This window comes from Cinclus cinclus, chromosome Z (genome assembly GCF_963662255.1).
Source record: "Cinclus cinclus chromosome Z, bCinCin1.1, whole genome shotgun sequence".
Taxonomy (NCBI): Eukaryota; Metazoa; Chordata; class Aves; order Passeriformes; family Cinclidae; genus Cinclus; species Cinclus cinclus.
The window spans coordinates 237,918-255,952 of record NC_085084.1 but is presented as its reverse complement, the minus strand read 5'-3'; the positions used below and the strand labels follow the sequence as shown (position 1 = coordinate 255,952).

General features: G+C 43.9%; 1 protein-coding gene across 7 annotated transcripts in view; it reads left to right on the top strand.

Moving 5' to 3' along the window:
• Nucleotides 1–18,035, top strand: part of PAX5 (paired box 5) — a 124,969-nt gene that overhangs the window by 35,566 nt on the left and 71,368 nt on the right. For all 7 annotated transcript variants that reach the window (XM_062512690.1, XM_062512689.1, XM_062512687.1 and 4 more), the window contains one exon: nt 11,872–12,047. In XM_062512690.1, coding sequence (XP_062368674.1) covers nt 11,872–12,047 — 176 coding nt within the window. The remainder of the gene's footprint in view (nt 1–11,871; nt 12,048–18,035) is intronic.

The window sequence follows — 18,035 nt, the reverse complement described above, 5'->3', positions numbered from 1 at the left end:
ACAGGCTATCCAGGACAGTGGTGCAGTCACCATGCCTAGTGGAATTTAAATATCTGTAGATATGCTGTTTAGGAATATGGATTAGAGTGGTCTTGGCAGAGGTGGGTAAATTACAATCTTAGAAAACTTTTCCAATTAATTGAATATATGATTCTATTATTTCATATAAACTGGTTAATTTCTATTTAAGCACTGAAATTAATTTGAACTGGAAAATGAAAATAAATTTCATTTTAAAGTCTCAGGATGGGGTCTATCCACATGGTCACTATTTTCCCCAGGAGGGCTTTGTCTCACAGAGTTCTTCAGAAATGATCTCTGTTTGCAAACAATATTCAGTTTCAGTCTATGAGAGTTTTTCTATAGAAGGAAAAGTCTTCAAAATTTCCCCATCACTACAGCTTTGCAGTGCAGTGAAAGTCACATTCCTGCCCTTGGCTTCTGCAGCACCATACAAACACAGAGAGGTAAGACTTTGTCTGTCACACTAGGCATTCACTCTCAGACCATCATCACTGAGCCATGGAAACCACTGGTTTGCAATGTCTGGCTGTTGAGAGCAAAGAGGAAACACTGCATACCGTGGCCTTCCAAAGTTATTTGCCAAGATCCAGCCATCTCTTCCTCTCTCTCTCTCTCTATCCCCCCCCTCCCTCCCCATATATATCTCTATACAGAAAATTACATAAGTAAAATATGCATATATGTCTATTTGATTATTATTATTTTCCTGGAGCAGTTATCTTATTAGATGGAATGGAAATAAGTGAGATTAGAAAAACTAGCACAGACATGAGGTCAGCCTGCTGGTGTGGTGAGGATGTTCCTGGAATCTTTGTCTCAACAGAAGCTGCAGGAACAGGCTCTCCAGCTCAAGAGATCTTTGCAGGAATTTCTGTGATGCAGCCCAAAAAATGATCCTCTCCACCTGTCACTGAAAGAAATCAGTCTTTGAAATGATCAGGTTTTGAAATAACGCAAATACATGGAGGGAGATTCACCCACACATGCTTAATAAGGGCCTCTGTGTGATAAGCACAGCATCAGGGGAGCTGTACTGTAGAATGCTCAGTTTACTGCACGATAAATAATTAATGTTTAGATGACAGTAATTAATTACAGCAATTAGAAAAGAGCTACACTGATTTTCCTTAAAAGTAAAATCTTGGCTGTTTAATTTTGTTCAGTGTCCAGCGTGTCAGAATATTCATGGCAGAACCAGAAATTACAAGCATATACAGAGGCACAACATATTTGTTGGGTCACCATCTGCCTTTTTCATATAGAACTCTAGAACACCAGGGTGGAAGGGGCCTCAAGCACTGTGGTACAATGTTTATTGCCAAAAACATGACCTAGACAAGACAGTCCAATACCCTGCCTAGCCAAATCCTAGAAGTGCCCAATATTGAGGAATCCAGCTCTTCCCTGCAGTTATTCCAGTGTCTGCTTGTTCTCATTGTGAATAATTTTCTCTGTGTGTCCAACTGGAATCTCCCCAGGAGATACCTTTTCCATGCGACTCCTTGTAAAAACGTGAGTCTCCATCCCCTTTGCAGGCACATTTTTATTAGTGGAATATGACCATAAAGCCTTTTTTTTCTTAAGTCTGAACAAACTCAGATCACACAGCCTTTGCTCATATGGCAGCTGCCCCCCTTTGGTTCATCTCTGTGTCCCTTCACTGGCCTCTCCAGCCTGTCCACAGCTGTTTGGCACAGTGGTGTCCAAACAACTGAGGACAGCATTCCAGATACTGAGTACAGTATGGCAATGACTTCTCTATCTCTGTTGGCAACACCTTTGCTGATGCAGCCCCGTGTCCTGCTGGGCCACACTGGGAATTCTCACTGAATTTGGTGTCCACCAGCTCCCTCAGGGTCCCCTTAACAGACCTGCTTCCCAGACAGGCTGATCACAGCTTGTGATGTGCTCCTGGATTATGTTTTCCCAAGTGCCAGACTTTGTCTTTGCTGAATTACAGAAGGCTACTGTGAGTCCACTTTTCCATCCTGTCAGTTTCTCCAGGAGGAGGCAGTGGGAAACCATGTCAGAAACCTCAAAGGCATGGAGATAGACAGCAACCACTGCTCATCCCACCAAATTTTGCTCTGCGCACCCCATTCACTCACAGCATCTCTTGTGCCAGCTGACAAGACCTCCCAGACTGCAGTGGTGAGAGCTGGGGTGGTGACAGCAGCATTGTACCCTCTCTCCTGGAGGTGGGTGCTGAGCTGGAGGATGCCAGAGGCTACTCAGAACAGGGTGGGTGCACCTGTGGTGACCTCCCATTAGTGCTGATCCCTTGGTCAGGTCACCTGGTGGTGACCTCCACGACTTTGGGAGCTGCCAGACCATGCCACAGGCAACAAACTGCATGGTGGTGCTCGGGCACTCTCCTGCTTATGGTCACCATGGCAGAATGTGTCTGTGTTCAGGTAGACAAGAAATTAAGCCAAAGGATAGATGTAGGTCCTAGGTGTAAGAAGTAAACAGAAATTTAAGTGTTAAAACCAAGTTACACAGCTGTGGAGGATATTTAAAGCATAATTTCTCCCAACTAATGCATGCGGATAAAATATATAAAAATGTCATTACACTTGCACTTTGTGCCACTTGTAAAAATCAGTAGATACATATTACGTTTTATAATAGCGTTTTATTCCTGCTTATTCCATTAAGGCTGCAAGCCATTTTAGTGGCTTCATCTGTGATATTGGTTCATTTTTTGTGTCAACACTCAAAGACTTGAGGCCACTGTTTGTGATTTTGTAAAATCAGGTGATATCTCATTTATGCACAAGAAAAGTGTGCAGGTATTAAGAAGTCTTTATTAGAGGTCTTAGTGGATAATCGCACAGGAAATGTGGACAGGCACCTTCTATTTTTGAGAGAATGCAGAGCACTGCTGCTGGTAGAGCAAGCTGAATCCTCCATGAGCTTTTTCTCTCCTTTGTTTTAGTAATTCCAGCCTTATCATATCTTGGCAGTACTGCTTCAATGTTTTGTTAGGAATTTGCATTTTAGGAGGAGTAGCATTGCTGTTTGGAAGTCCTCTGCATTTCTAAGGAGCTTTGCCTTGCTTGAACGTTTCCCACTTTGGGCAGAGCTGGCTGGGATGTAGCAGAGCTCAAGGTCCAGAGCTGGTCACGGTTTGTGTAGACCCCACTGAGCTGCCAGTCCCAGCACCACTTTTCCTTTGGCTGTGAAATTTCTGTCCCCCAGTATTTTTCAGAGCTGTAAATCCTCTCCTGCTTGTTTAAAACGAGAGACCATTTTTGCATCTCCAAACCTACACAGAGCACAGTTTCATCTGCAAACTGCATCACTTCCTGTCACCCAGGCATACATAGAAATTATGTTTTTGAAAGAAGTGATGAAAAGATTTGCTATGACATGATATGGAAGTAGGTATAAACTATGTTAGAATTACTTCATTAAGCTTTTAACAACCTCTTAAAAATACCCTTAGAGCTGGGAGTACATGATATACAGTGCATCTCTCTAAAGCTGATGCAGCTTACAAAAATGGATTAGGAAAAGAATCAGTTTCACACAATCATTTTTTAAGGAACTTTTAATGACATTTTGTGTATAATTACTGGAGTTATGGCTCACCTTAGTTACTACAGAAATCACAGAAATACAAGCATATTTCCACATCACACTGCAACTGGCCAGGGGCTGCCATGAACCTGGAGGCTTTTCCAGGTGCCCACAGTCTGCTGTGGCCCAGGATCCATGGTGGGATGCATGTTTCCACTCTCTGTGCCAGGCTTGGGGCACCTGCTCTGTTCTTCTCAGCCTCTTCCTTCAACCCTCCTCTCTGCATTTCTAAATTCACCACTGTGCAGGGGGATATAGCTGACATAATTTTTGCTGTTGTGTAAATATAAAACTGTGGCAGAAGAGCAGCCACAAAACCTCCAGTGGTTCCAACAGTCTCTCCAGCCACTGTTCTTAGGTAGACTGTGCCACCTGGCAGGGCTGGCGCCCACAGGTATTACTGTGGTTCCACAGGATGCTGCATGAAGGCTCAGCTGCATGGCTAGGGGTGGTCAGGACACCAGCACATGCTGCCCCACGAGACTGTTGACTACTGTGTTCCTGGATCCCCACTGGGGTGAGCACATCTGCACAGCCAGCTGTGCTGGGGTCCTAGAGCATTGCGGGGGATAGTCCACTGGCTGTCCTCCGCCACCACAGGCCTCGCTGGAGCTGCTGGGCAGCAAAACAAGTCCAGGCCTGCTGTCAGATGCTCTGACCTGTGGGAAGTCCCCCAGCCCCAGGGCATTGTTTGCCCCCAGGTGCAGAGCTGTGTCCTGTATACGCAAGGCTTGAGGCATGAGCAAAGTCCATCCTGATGGTAGTCTGGGCAGGTGCACAAGCAATCCAGCTCCACTCAGTGGCACTATTTGCACAAATGTTTGCTCAGATATATATGCTGTCAGATTCACAAGCATTAGGGTTGTTGAGGTGCGAGGTCCCACCATATCTTTGTTGAATATGGGATGGCAGAGATGGCAGGTTTTTCTTAGGACATATATAAAAACATTTCCTTATATGGCTTTGGCGGGATTAAAATACCTGTAGGAGGAGGACAGCTGTTATTACGTGGGAAATCTGTTCAATAAATAAAACCCACCTTGCTGGTGAGTCTCATAACCAGTGTGTTGTGCAGATTTGCAGCAATGCTGTAGCGTGGCACCTCAAGGGTGTACTGGCACAGCTCCAGCAAGTGTGCCTTGTGGGTTAACAGCCTGACTCAAGCTTGTACACCAGGGAGGACCTCCAGCTGCCTGACAGAAAAGAGACAAATGTTCTCATGGTGGAGAAGAGCTCCATCACTCATTAGTGAAGGACCAGATAGAAGTGCTAATCGCTGTGCTGCTGACACAGCACAGCTCCTTTTGTCCTGCTTCTTCCATTCCCCAGAGCCAGTGCAAATCTGGTGCTGGCTCTACAGGCATTGGCTGGACTTGCTCTGCAGCGCAGGTGGGAGCTGCTGGAAGGAATGTGGTGTGGTGAGGGCTCACCTCATGGGGCTACAGAGATGCAGCCTGGTCTGCAAGACTGTGCATGAGGGAAGGCAGCCTGGGAAGAGCCAGGGACCCTCCAGTTACTGCTGGCTGGACTAACGGCTGGACTAACTGGGAGCAAGGTGCAGCAGAATCCGAATGGCCCTTGTCTCCAGCAGTGCAGGGGATTCTGCAGGAGCAAAGGGCAGGAGGGGGGCCAGGCTAGAGACAAATGGGATGCACACAGGCTGGCTATGCATTTAAATGGCAGATGAAAGATCACTGAAGACCCCTTGCCATGCAGTACTAGCCACAGGCATGGTGAACCTGGCCAGCCCTGTGCTTCTGGGGTGTGCTAGTGTGCTGGCGCTGTCCAGCTGGGATTGTTCTGGGGACAGTCTGCCTATGTACTGGAAGTGTGCACTGCTTTTGCTGCACACAAGGGCTGGAGCCAGATGGCCACAAACTGGCACTGTCCCTGCTTGTCCGAACACTGACCAGAGGGCTGTGGGCTTGGGCCATTTACATTGTCCTCACACTCATCCTGGCTGCAAAGTTTACAGGTAGAATACCTGTAAAAACAGAACATGCAGGTGAGAGTATTCACCAGTGCTCCCCTGAGTTTTCCTGTGCTTGGTGGTAGGACATTGCACTGCTGCTGGCAGATGTGGGTCCCTGTCTCCAGAAGGAGCTGAGCTGGTCCAAGTGTATCTAACAGGTCAAGGCTTGAAATGAAGAAGCAATAAGCCACTGAAATGGTACTATCACCGAAACATGATTGATCAATTGAATTCTATCAGAGACAGTGGGCAGTGAGATTAACTCAGGCCTGATGGGTTCAATGAGTTAAAGCATGATGTTCATTTCAGCTTCATTTCACCAGTCTTTGCTTGTGAAATTGGTCAATCAATAGAGGTTGAAGATCAGATATATATATATTGGTGACCATCTTATAGGGAATATAATCTAGTGTAGTCAGCTCCTGACTCCGGCTGCCTTCAGTGGGTAATGGAGACAGAGCAGAGACTCTATCAGTGCCACCGAAATGGCCTGATATCTTCTCCAAATGAAAAGTATTTTTGGATCTCTGATGATTTATCTTTTTTCCCCCCCTTCTTTCTCACTTTGATCTATGATAAAACTCATACCCATCTTTGTGAAATATAGTGATTTCTCCAGAAAATATTTGCACAATGATCAGCTACATACACTTCAAAATATAAAGATCCTTTGTAGTGATACTGTCCTTTGAAAAAAGAAATAGCAGTTCTTAGAAAATCTGAATGGTGTAAATACAAAGATCTCTCTCCACATATGTGGTCCTGAAACTAGTGCTTGGCTGGGAAGAGCATTCTGAGGCAGCTGTCTGCCAAATGTATACAATCCTGAGAAGGTGGTATGAAAATTCAGCTTATGTTTTAAACAAAACCTTCCATGTGGTAATTAAACACAGTCTTTATCTTCTCTGGACTAATTTACAGGCATGCTACAAGAAAACAAATCACCTTTTTGCCTCCTGGTAATATTTCATTTGCCGCATGATGTTTTAAATGTGGTGAATAATGTCCTCCCTAATTAGTCTGCATTTCCCTATAAGGTGAAGTAATTAGGTATGATAACAGGTAATGAAGTTGGACAGTACAAATTAGAGGCAGTATTCATGTCCTTTATGAATATAGGCTGTTCATGGCACTAGCCATGGTGTATTTCCTTGATTCACCCTGCATATTGCTCAAAAAAAAGAAAACAACCTGAAAAACTGAAACCAGTAGACTCCTTTTATTTTCAGAACAGCACCACATCAGATGAATCTACCATGGAGGTGCACACTTCATTATTAATGAGACACACCTTGATTATTAGTAGCATTGGAAATATTAGTCCAGCTGCATTTATGGTTGGCACCTGTTTCTCGGATATTGTCAGCTTGCTAAGACTCTCAATGGAACTGCCCCAGGGCAAGGTCTATCCCATACTGTAATGCGGTATTTAAATAGAATCATAGAATCATAAAACACTTGGTGTTGCAATGGGCCTGTATGACCACCCAGTGCCACCCCATTCCATGTCAGGGACACCTCCCACTGTCCCAGGCTGCTCCAGCCCCAGTGTCCAACCTGGCCTTGGGCACTGCCAGGGATCCAGGGGCTGCTCTGGGCACCCTGTGCCAGGGCCCCTCCATCCTCACAAAGAAGAATTTCTCCCTAACATCTAATCTAAATCTCTCTTCTTTCAGTTTAAAAGCACTGCCCCTTGTCCTATAACTATCTGAAATTTTGCCACTGTCCTTATCAGTATAAAAAAAGCTGGAGCTGAATAATTTCTATTTTTCAGTGCTTTTTACTGGAATTTCTATATTTTGCCTTGTTTTCATACTAAGCTTTAAGGCTTTTAAATATACTTCAGTGTTTTGGCAAGATAGTGTCTTCTGCTCTTATTTTGGTCTGTAGTCTTAGAAGCAGTATTTTAAATCAAGTGAGTTGTGTGGTTAGCATCATTGAAATTCTTGTTTCCTTGTATTTAGCAATTTCAAATATTCTTCTGCTGTTTCAGAAAGCATGTCACAGGTGAGTATCTAACCATAGAAGTGCATTAGAAAAATGAGATCTCCATTTATCAAATCTTTAAACTGATCTTGCTATTTGCTTAGGTCCCCAGAAAATAACTTGTTATTAATTAACAAAGATATATTAGTTGCAGTGTCTAAGGACAGGTGAGAGAGAACTTTAAGCAACCTGAATTATGAAAGGTGTCCTTGCCTATGGCAGCTGAACTTGATGGTGTGTAAGCTCCCTTCCAACCCAAAACATGTAGTAGTTGCCTATTTTCTGGATGATATCCACATCACTTGGGCAGTCTTTTGTCAGCAAGACTGTGGACTATCTCTTCTCAGAGGCAAATGTCTTCTGTGCCTAACTCTTGCCAGACCTTTCATAGGTTGCTGAGACTTTGGTTAGCCACAGAAGATCTTTGCCTGTGTTTGATAACAAGATTATGTCAAAGTCAGGCCAGTGCCTTTAGCAGCATGCCCAGCTGTTCTTGTGAAACCACAGGTCAGTTTTTCTGGGCAAGGTGTGAACAGAAGGTGTCCATGCATTTCAGAGTTAGAAAGGATTGCATTTTCCCTGCCAAGAAAATGCCTTTCAGTGAGTTTGGAACCAGGGAGGATGTTGTTCAGACCTGTCCCCACCATGACAAGACTTCCAGCTGCAGGTTGGAGGTGGGGTTGCTCTTCAAGTCGTGTGCATCTATGGTAAAGCGAATTAGTGTTATGAGCTGGGTGGGATGCCCATGAAGGACTTGATTCAGACAGTAGAGTGGCTGTTCACACAGCTGTGACATGTGCTGGAACCCTAGTGCTGGAGGAGCAGCGTGTGCAGGCTCTCCCTGTGCATTATGGCATTGTGACAGGTCCCAGTGCATCACAACTCGATGCACCTCATCAGAAGTAGTTCAGGAAATTGTGGGTTAATGGCATCATCTTATCCCATATGCACAATCTTGTAGAGATAAAGGATGAAATGATTGTTTGGGAATAATTTAATCTTTTGCACTAAGGACGGTCTTATATCTGTGCCCTTCACTTGAATTTCTGGAAAGATGACATTGCATTGGGAGCTAATTGTTTCACAGAATATGTAGGTATGCATGTAGTGCTACTGTCAATAAAACATGCGGATGCAACCTTATGTGGATGCACTGATTATATGAAAAATGTTCTTACCACTCCCTAGAGCCTATTTATAATTACAGTTGTTTCAAGCCCTCCAACAGTATTTTAATTATCAAAGATATTCTACTTAAACAATGTATAATGTTAATGGTATTATTTATATAATGTCTAACAGCCAAACACATCCTGAAGACCTTCATGAACTCCTGTGTGTCATAATGCAGTGTACAGGAAATCTGTGGCTCTCCAGTGGAATCCAGAATTACTGCCAAATAGTCTGAATTTGGGAGACACAGGGCAAAAGTACAAGCTATTCCTTTGCTCAGAGGATGTGGAGAGCAGGTGATAATGACACTGAGGGAGGCTTCCGTGGCTCCTTTTGTGCAGTGGCAGCCATCTCATTGGTCCCAGTCCTGTCTGACTCCTGCCCATGTCCCTCCTGACACAAATGCTGCATGCATTATTCCTCATCCTAGGACAGCCTGACTGCACTGGAAAGTGCATCCTGAAGACTGATCCCATCTCACGTCCTCAGGACAGCACGTGGAGCTGTTGGCAAACAGGGAAGTACAAAGGCTGAGAGCTGGCAGCCCATTCTGGCTGGCAGCACATGCTGTGCTTGGACCTTGAACATGGTGACCTTGAAATCAAACCCCTCCAGAGCCCACCACCATTTCCACTTGATTTCAGAAATACCCTCCTCTTACTTGTGCTATGGTGGCAGTGCCTTAGGCTTATCCCCTGCCTCACTGCCCCTTGGACAAAAGGCAGCTGGGATAGATGTACGGGTGTGATGGCACAGGCACATGATGGTGCCTTTATTCCTGGACTTCACACTCTGGTATCTGGCGTGGGCAACCCTTCCCAGCCCTCTGCTGGCCCAGTGCCTGTCCCAAGATGAGGCTGCTGCCCCAGGATTTCCTTTCATTGGCTGTCTCTTCTCCAAGGTATTGACTCCCAAAAGTCTGGAGCCAGACTCCATAATAAAAGTGCTGCTGGTGAAAGGTGGGACAGCTGCTCCATTTTCAAACACAAGGGGATTTTCCAGTCTCTGGGTGGCACAAACAGTGCACAGATTGTATTGGCATCACCAAGAGCAGTTTTCAGGTCACACCTGTTTTGTGTCATTTCACTCCCTTTTGTCATCCCCTTTATCCCAAAACTGCATCAACTTTGATGCCAAATTGTGAATAACAGTTTAACCTGAAGTTTAAAGCCAGCATTTCCATGCTTCAGAGACAGGGTCTCCCTGGACCTGTGCTACCATACAGCTATCAACCAGAATTTTAATTCTATAAGCTATGGATGACTAAACTCAGCACAGGGTCTATTAGATATTATTTGATTTAGAATAGTAAAAAAAACAAAAAAACCCCAAACAAACAAAAACAAAACCAAAAACAAATAACCCCCCCAAAAAAACCCAAAAAACCCAAAAAACCCAACAACAACAACAACAACAAAAAAAGCAGAAAAGGAAAAACAAACTATTTAAAGATACACTGCTTCACACTTAAGACATCCGACTCAGACCACAGGTTTAGGTTTTTGTTTCCTTTCCTGTGCAGAATAAACTGATCCTTGCACTTTACAAAAGCCAATACCATCTACCCTTGATAAAATTGCATGATTTTCTCTAAGAAGGGCATATATAAAGTTGTTGTCACTGAAATTGCTGATCTCAAATTGAGAAGGAAGTTTCCAGCATTAACTGCTAACATCAGATGTTTATTCAGTTTAGGGAGAGTTCTGCTTTAATTCAGCATTATCAACTGAGGTTGAAAGAGATATTTCCCTGTGTTGGTCCCCTGGTCTGAGAAATCTGCCTTAAAGAAGCCTGGTTTTCTGGACAGAGAGCATCCTCTGCAAGGATGCTGAAGGATGATCTTAAATCAACAGTGCTTTGTGAAAAATCTTGTCCACCAATCATCACTGGTATTACTGATGGCCAGCATGTTCTTGTGGACACAAGTGAAGTCTACAGCAACAGGCTCTTTGTGTGCAGATCACCTCTCTCAGATCACCTATATACTTACAATCAAAAAACTTGATACAGAATCTGCCAGATGAGGTCTGGGTGATGTTACTCCTCTGCAGACTTCTTGGACTGTAAGCAACTGCATCACTCATGCAAATCTTGCTGTTAGGGATGCATCTGAATTCTGTACCTCAGAACTAATCTGGCAGCTAGATGCTATTTTTAAAACATTTCCTCCCTCTGTCTAGTTCAATGTTGCCATCTGGAGAAGAAATCTGATATTTACTGTTGTTCTTGGAGTTCCACCTCCTGGAGTCCTGGGAATACTGCAGATCTCAATTTTCAGTACATAAAAGACATATTTCCAGCACTGACAGGTGAAAGAAAAGTAGGAAACCACTGTGAATCTGCAAAAAGCAAATTGAAACAAGTCCTTGTATTGAAAGAGTCTTTTCAGACTGCCAATCACATATTTTTCAAACTTGTCTCATGGCTTTTCAGCCTTGGTCAGTCACTTACGACTACTGCTAAAAATCTCTGCCAAGGGGGGGAAGGAGGAAAAGGTGTTTTGGACCCAGGTCTGAGTCCTGCCAGTAATCTGGAGAGATACAAAGTGAATTGGAGGGTCAGGAGTGTGTCTTGGACTGGGCCTTGCTGGGGGTGTTGCAGTGGTAACTCAGCTCAGGAATTCCCCAACTTGTACAAGGCAGGCTGTGCTGGTGCTTCACAGAAAGCCCATGCCAGAGCTCAGAGCTCAGCATGGGATGGAGTGGAGCAGGACTTGCAGGTAGCACAGGAAGGGGATGGAGTGTGTGGGTAGTGACTGCACAAAGCGTTCTGCTGGAGTTGACCCAGCTGGACTGTGACTGTCATCATCAGGCCATCTACTTATTCTCTGTGTTCTCCTGTACACAGGCCATGGACCAGACAGCCTTCCAGGTGACACAGTAAAAGTGATGCAGGCAAAAATGAGACTGTCATCCTGTGTCCTTTAAATGATGTGTGAAACTGTTGAAAGTCTAAGGGTTGCCTGTAATGCAGGACTGTGTAGTGTGTTTTCCAGCAAACTGTAGCCTCTCAAAAAGTCTTCATAGCTTCACCGTGCTGGTACCTACATCTGTTCAAGGGGTAAAATAAGACATCCTACTAGAGGTCATATCAGGAGACTACTCATTTTTCCTCTTCTTTCTCCTCTTTGAAAGGTATTCAGGAATCTCCAGTACCAAATGGCCATTCTCTCCCAAGCAGAGATTTTCTTCGGAAACAGATGCGAGGAGACCTTTTCACCCAGCAGCAGCTAGAAGTGTTGGATCGTGTCTTTGAGAGACAACATTATTCTGACATTTTCACAACAACAGAGCCCATCAAACCAGAGCAGGTACTATAGCAAATATTTCATGTTTTCCTGATATGCTTTCCACTGGCAGAGATCTGTTTGGTGAACATCACCAAAGGCTTCTCAGAGTTTCAGCAGACAAGTATGGAGACAGAGGTCTTGTCAAGCTCGTTTCAGCCAAGTCCATGTTAGCCATCAAAGCCTATCAAAAAATCAAGGAAAACACTCATTGTGCAAATATTAGCAAGTGTTTGGCTATGAAATTATACCAGATCTGGACCAGTTGCGTCAAATGATTCTTTAAAGAGCACGACAGCTTCCGATGTTTTTGTTAAATTAAAAGCAGGCAGTGCAGATAACAAGGAGAAGACTTGCAAAACCCAATACTTAATTCTGGTTCACAGCAAGCATGATTGTGGTAAAAAAAATCAGTTTTTTGTATCCAGAAATGGCTTATTAGACATTAGACATAGCTGGCCATTTGCTGAGAAAAACACCCAATTAGTATGTGAAGGTAAATTAATTGCACCTATGGATCTACAGTTCGCTTAAGGAGGACTTGGCATTAACATTTTGGAAAAATTCCATTTTTGCAGGCATACTATAGTAGCACATGAAAAAAACTGATGAGCTGTGTCTCTCTGTGTTCTTCTTGGGTGGCAGTATTTAATTTAGCTGCTGAGAAGGAGGTAGAAATTAATATATTGCTGTCAGCACCGATATTGGTCTAGCTTGCTACTTAATGATGTATTCAGCCATTAATCTTCAGTGTTCTTAATATCAGACATGGTTTTCTGCAAGGTGGATGGACTTTCCTAACACTGATTCCCCTTGGAGGAATCTATGCATTTGAGGGCCATTGGAGATTCTCTCATGGCTGCCTACTACCATTGTGGCTTCAGTTAAGGAATGTGTATATTTTTATACATTTTTTTTATAATTACTTACTTATGCTGAAAATCCTACAGTAGAGTAGGAATTCCTCATGCCTTTAAGCTCATCTGTCATTCATTCTTTCATTCATAGATACATTTGATTTTCATCATCTGCTGCTGTTTTTGTGTTTTCCCTGATTTATGTGTGCTGCAAAACTCTGCAGATCTGAACTTGAGCTGGAAAGAGATGGGAAGTCACACCATGGGGGTCTCTGGAAGGTGAAATGGCCTTCACATACCACTAGATGGTGGTTATCCCATCCAAACACTGGGGATGCTGGAGAGGGCATGCACCGTGCCCAAAGCTATGGGAAGACTTTTCAGCACTAGTCACCCAGGAGTTGTGTCTTGATCGACTGCTCCTGCAAAAACTTTACAGGCCAAAATAGTCACTGCAAAGGGAGCAGTGATGGGAGGGGACTTTTTATCTGTTTTTGTGCTCTGCAGCTTCTTAGTCATGGCCAGTGTAGCTCATGGGAGGCAGTCCAGCAGTGAGTGAACATCTATTCAGAGATAAACTTTCACTGGTTTTATGGGAAGAAAGGGAGATTTAAATAAGGATAGTACTGAAGTGTTATCCCAATTACCAAATACAGGATATTTTGCTCTTGATGAAAAATCTCCCAGGGTCACATAAGGAATTGTGAGTAGAATGGCTCTAAGTAGCCAGATTATTAAAATTAGAGATATGCTGATATTAATCTGATGATTAGGATACGCCTTGTATGCTCTGGGAAGTCATGTAGGATGCTGAGAAATCTGGCATGATGAGGTTCAAAATGTACTTTGCAGAACCACATTGCCTGGCATTTTGACGTGTAATTACGAAAGAAATTTGTAGTTGTTTGCTTTCATTTGGCTTGGAGTATGGCCTTTGCTCTTAGAAGTCTGGACCATGGTTAAAGGCTTGTGGCTATTTGGGGTCAGCTTCAGCTTTTTGATGATATGTGAAGGGCAACTTTCAAAATGACTAGATGTGACTTGTTGCAGTTCACAAAGATGCTGTATGAACCCCAGCCCTTACAGAAACAGTCTTGTCTCATCTCCTTGGTGACTCAAGCAAAGCTGTCATGATGCTCAACCAAAGTGGAGAAGCTGTCTGCATCAATTAGTAGGGCCAAAGAAATCAGTGAGAAATCAAACATTAAAGATATCAATGACATGCACTGGAAAAGCAGAGTTGTCCCTGGATTAGATTGCGGTAGTAAAGCAAGATCTGCCTGTGACATTTGTCTGTCCAAAGTGCTGCTGGACCCTGAAGTGCTGCTTTAGGAGCTAAGTCAGTGGTGGATGCATGAAGCTTTAAGCTCTTTCTGTAGGGGAAAATATGGAAAAGATACTTCTCCCCATGGAGACAGGATATGGGATGAAGACTGGTATGAGCTGCTGACCCACTGTTTATCCATGTTATTAGAAATCTGATCCAGTAGCAGCCAGATGATCATCACTAATTCTGCTTCGGCACAAAAACTTGCTGATGTGCCGCTTGTATTCACCTGAGGAGGGTTCCAGGTATTTAAATGGAATAATTGTTACTCTGTGGACACTGTAGATACCTTTTCTTTCCTATTTTGTGGCTCCTCTCTAAGTCTTCCTTCTCACTTGTGTACTGGGGGCAGGCCCTTGGTGATAGTGAGGGGGAAAGAAGTCCCTCCTGCACAGCACAGTATTTGCAGCCCCATCATGCTTGGCTCCCAGATGCTGCCCAAAGTACTCCAGGCGTATTTTCTATACAAAATTTGTCCTTACCTTTATGAGTCCATTGCCCTTCATGTAGGTAGAGGGGCTGTGTGGGACTGCTCACCACTGTGTAATCCTTTGAGTACTTCCAATCCACTTTCTTCCATTTCCCATCTTGATGTTTCCCTCAGTCAATCCGTGTGAAGTGGAGGCTCTTGAGTTATTTATCATCTTGTGACATGGTCAGAGCATGATGCTAATAACACCAAGATTGTGGGTTCCTTACTTAAGAGATGGAGTCAATGATCCTTGTGGGTCCCTTCCAACTTAGAATATTTTGTGGATCTGCAAATCTATGCTGTACTGTTGGCAATAATTATATTAACTTTCACATCAGTTGTAAGTTGTGGCATCTATGGAGAGACTGATGAGGAACAGGTAGTGGTCTTTGGGGAAGGGCTGATACCATGTTGAGAGGGAAGGCAATCACTGGACAATGACAGAGAAATAAAGCATCAGATAATCCTTTGAGAGAAATAGTGATGATTGTGTGTGCTGGGTGAGGCAGGGATCCCACCGTATGCTTCTGCCATTAAATACTGTCAGATGTTGTGCATCAAGGGGCAGAAATAAGGCATCAGCTGTTACTTGCCTTGTTTTGCAGCCTAACATCTAGAGGTGCAGCTGAGCACATGCACATGTGTGCTGCGAAGCACAGATGCATTTCCTGCATGTCTGGAGCATGAAAACATCCCATGGCAGAGGGAGACAGGGCCTGAGGCATGTCTGTGCAAACAGCATCAAGTCCTTCCATGTCTCTGTGTGGTCTGAAGGAACATGACATAAAGTCAGTACTCAGAAGCACTCTGGCCCACCTCCTCCTGACAGAGCCCTGCTACAAATATGAATCCTTCTGGTAAAAGAATTCATAAGAATGAAGGCCATTCTCTCATGTTTGTGCCCCTTTGTGCTCATTTTCTGCAAACAGCCCATGATTAATTTACACTGGCTGCAAATGTTCATGGAAAACTGATTTCACTAATTTCTGGGCATGGGTGTGGAAATGCACATAGTATACACTAGCATGTTTGCAGTATCAGTGTTGCACTGCCATTCTGTATATGGCTGCTGTGTACCAGCTCTGAGTGTCTAGTCTATCTGCAGGCCAGCAATTATGTAATGCCAGACCTTGTAATTCTCAAGCCTTGGACAAGGAAATCCTTCGCAGCAGCTCCCATTCTCTCTGTACTCTGTGTGTGTATGTGGATGGGCCCTGCTGCTCCCCAGTGTATTGGCTCCCTGCCCAAAGGGAAGGCTGTTGGTGTTGCCAACACCCCAGATTCCCTTGGAACAAAGCAATACCTGTGTCAGACCAACATACTTCAGCCTGGCCCCTGCCACAGGCAGCCCTCCATTATTCATGGTAACTGCAGTGACAATTCAGACTTTATCCAGAACCACTGCTCCTCCTGTGCAGAGAGTTGCAACACTGAGTGGCAGAATTTTCCAGTGCCTATTGTCTACTAAGACCTAGAAGAACTTGAAGCACTGGCTGTACTCAGCAAACCACTCTGTGGGGCTGTGAGGGTGATTGTCCTCCAGTGGCTTCCTGTGATTCTAGCCAGAAGGATGGAGAAGCTCTCCACAGCACCTTTGGGAAGTTGGCCCAGACTGGCCAAGTCTATGCCATCTGTTTTATGAACTGTTGACTCAAGCAATTCTCCAGTCAAAGCACTGACAAAGACAGGAGATGTTCTTGCAGATCAAGACCCAGGAAAGTCAAGGAGACCTGAGGACTTCAGGCATATGAAGGAAAGTCCCATCAAAGCAGGCAGGGGTCAAGCCCAGGGCTCGTGGACCAATATGCTTGTGGAGGCTGTGAGAACAGGATTAATGCATCTAGGAGTGAAAAATGCAGTGTGAAGGATATGCAGCTGGATTGGCTCAATGGGAGAGACAGTGAGTTAATTTTCGCAGAATAAAGAAAAGAATTAGCCATGCTGGATTTCTGTTCACAACAGAAATGGATTCTTTTGTATTTTCAGTTTCACACATGGGTCCAATTGAATACTCATTGAAGCCAAGAGGAATATTTCTATTGACTTCAGTAAACTTTAGATCAGGGCCATAATGAGGCATAACATGATGCGACCAGATTCAACACTATGTTGGTCACCAGCTAAGAAGATAACTGCTTGCTGCTAATAGTAAATAATTCGTCAGCCCATGTTGGTGCTTTCCCACTGCTTTAAGCTATAACTAGACAGAATATCTGTTCTCAGATTGATTTCCAGATAAAACGTAGATATGCTGTGCTCATACAGACACCAGTAACCTGGCAAACATGTAGTAACACAGGTATTCATGAAATGGAGTGCAAATAAATGTGGATCTGAAGATAGGCATAGGCAGATGGAATTTGGATAGCCAAGGAATCCCCCCAAAGTTACCATGAAGTGGAAAGAGTGGAAGAATTGCATGAAGTTTAAACCTGATGCAGAGAGAGTTGCACCAAAGTACTTCTCTGAATTTACCAAGAAAGGGGCATAAACTTCTTTTGAAAACCTTCAAGTTTTGCTTTCTGCCTAAGCACACTCCAGCTTTGAAGGAGGAATCTTGGTTTTTTTTTGCTAGGAGCGGCTGGAATGCAACTTCTGAGAGGAGCAAGATGCACAATCCCCCTTAAAGTACTGGTGTTTGATCTTTGGGAACAATGTTAGTAAAGCTATAAAGTATAACACATTTCTGTATTAAGAGGACTCACTCCCAAAGTTCAATTATTGGAGAAGCAGAAGGAAGGAATGAATCTACTAAAAGGTGTCCCTGCCAGTGCCAGGGGTGTTGAAATGAGATGATTGTTAAGATCAGTCCCAACCCAAACCATGCAATGGCTCCATGAACTGCAGAACATTATGCTTGGTCCTGGTCCCCAGAGTGTGAGAAATAAGTTTTTTCTTGAAAAATCTTTGGCTAGACAGAGGTCGTTGAACATTGAAAACACCCTGACACTTCTATTGAGAAATGCAGAGCCAATATTTGTTTGTGTCTTCCTAATACTTCATGTTGTCCAGAAACAGTGAAAATTATGAAAATTATTAGTGGATAGTTTGAAGAACCAAATCTTTTCTCAATATCTGCCAATTGCAGAAATGATCTGAGCATACCAAGGCAAGTTCTTAACCATGGCCACATTACATAGTGTGCTAAATGGAAAGCAAGTTAAAAAGGAAAAGGGAACAATAATATGTGGCTCAATGAATGTCCACAATTATAAAACTGAGAAGGAAGAGGTGAAGCAGAACCTAGCAATGCTCTGCCAGCTCTGCAGGAATCCAGGCAGTCGTGGGTAGGAAGACATGGTGCTGCAGGGTCAGCTCTCTGAGCCACGGTGAGATGCAACTCCAGCTCTGCCAAA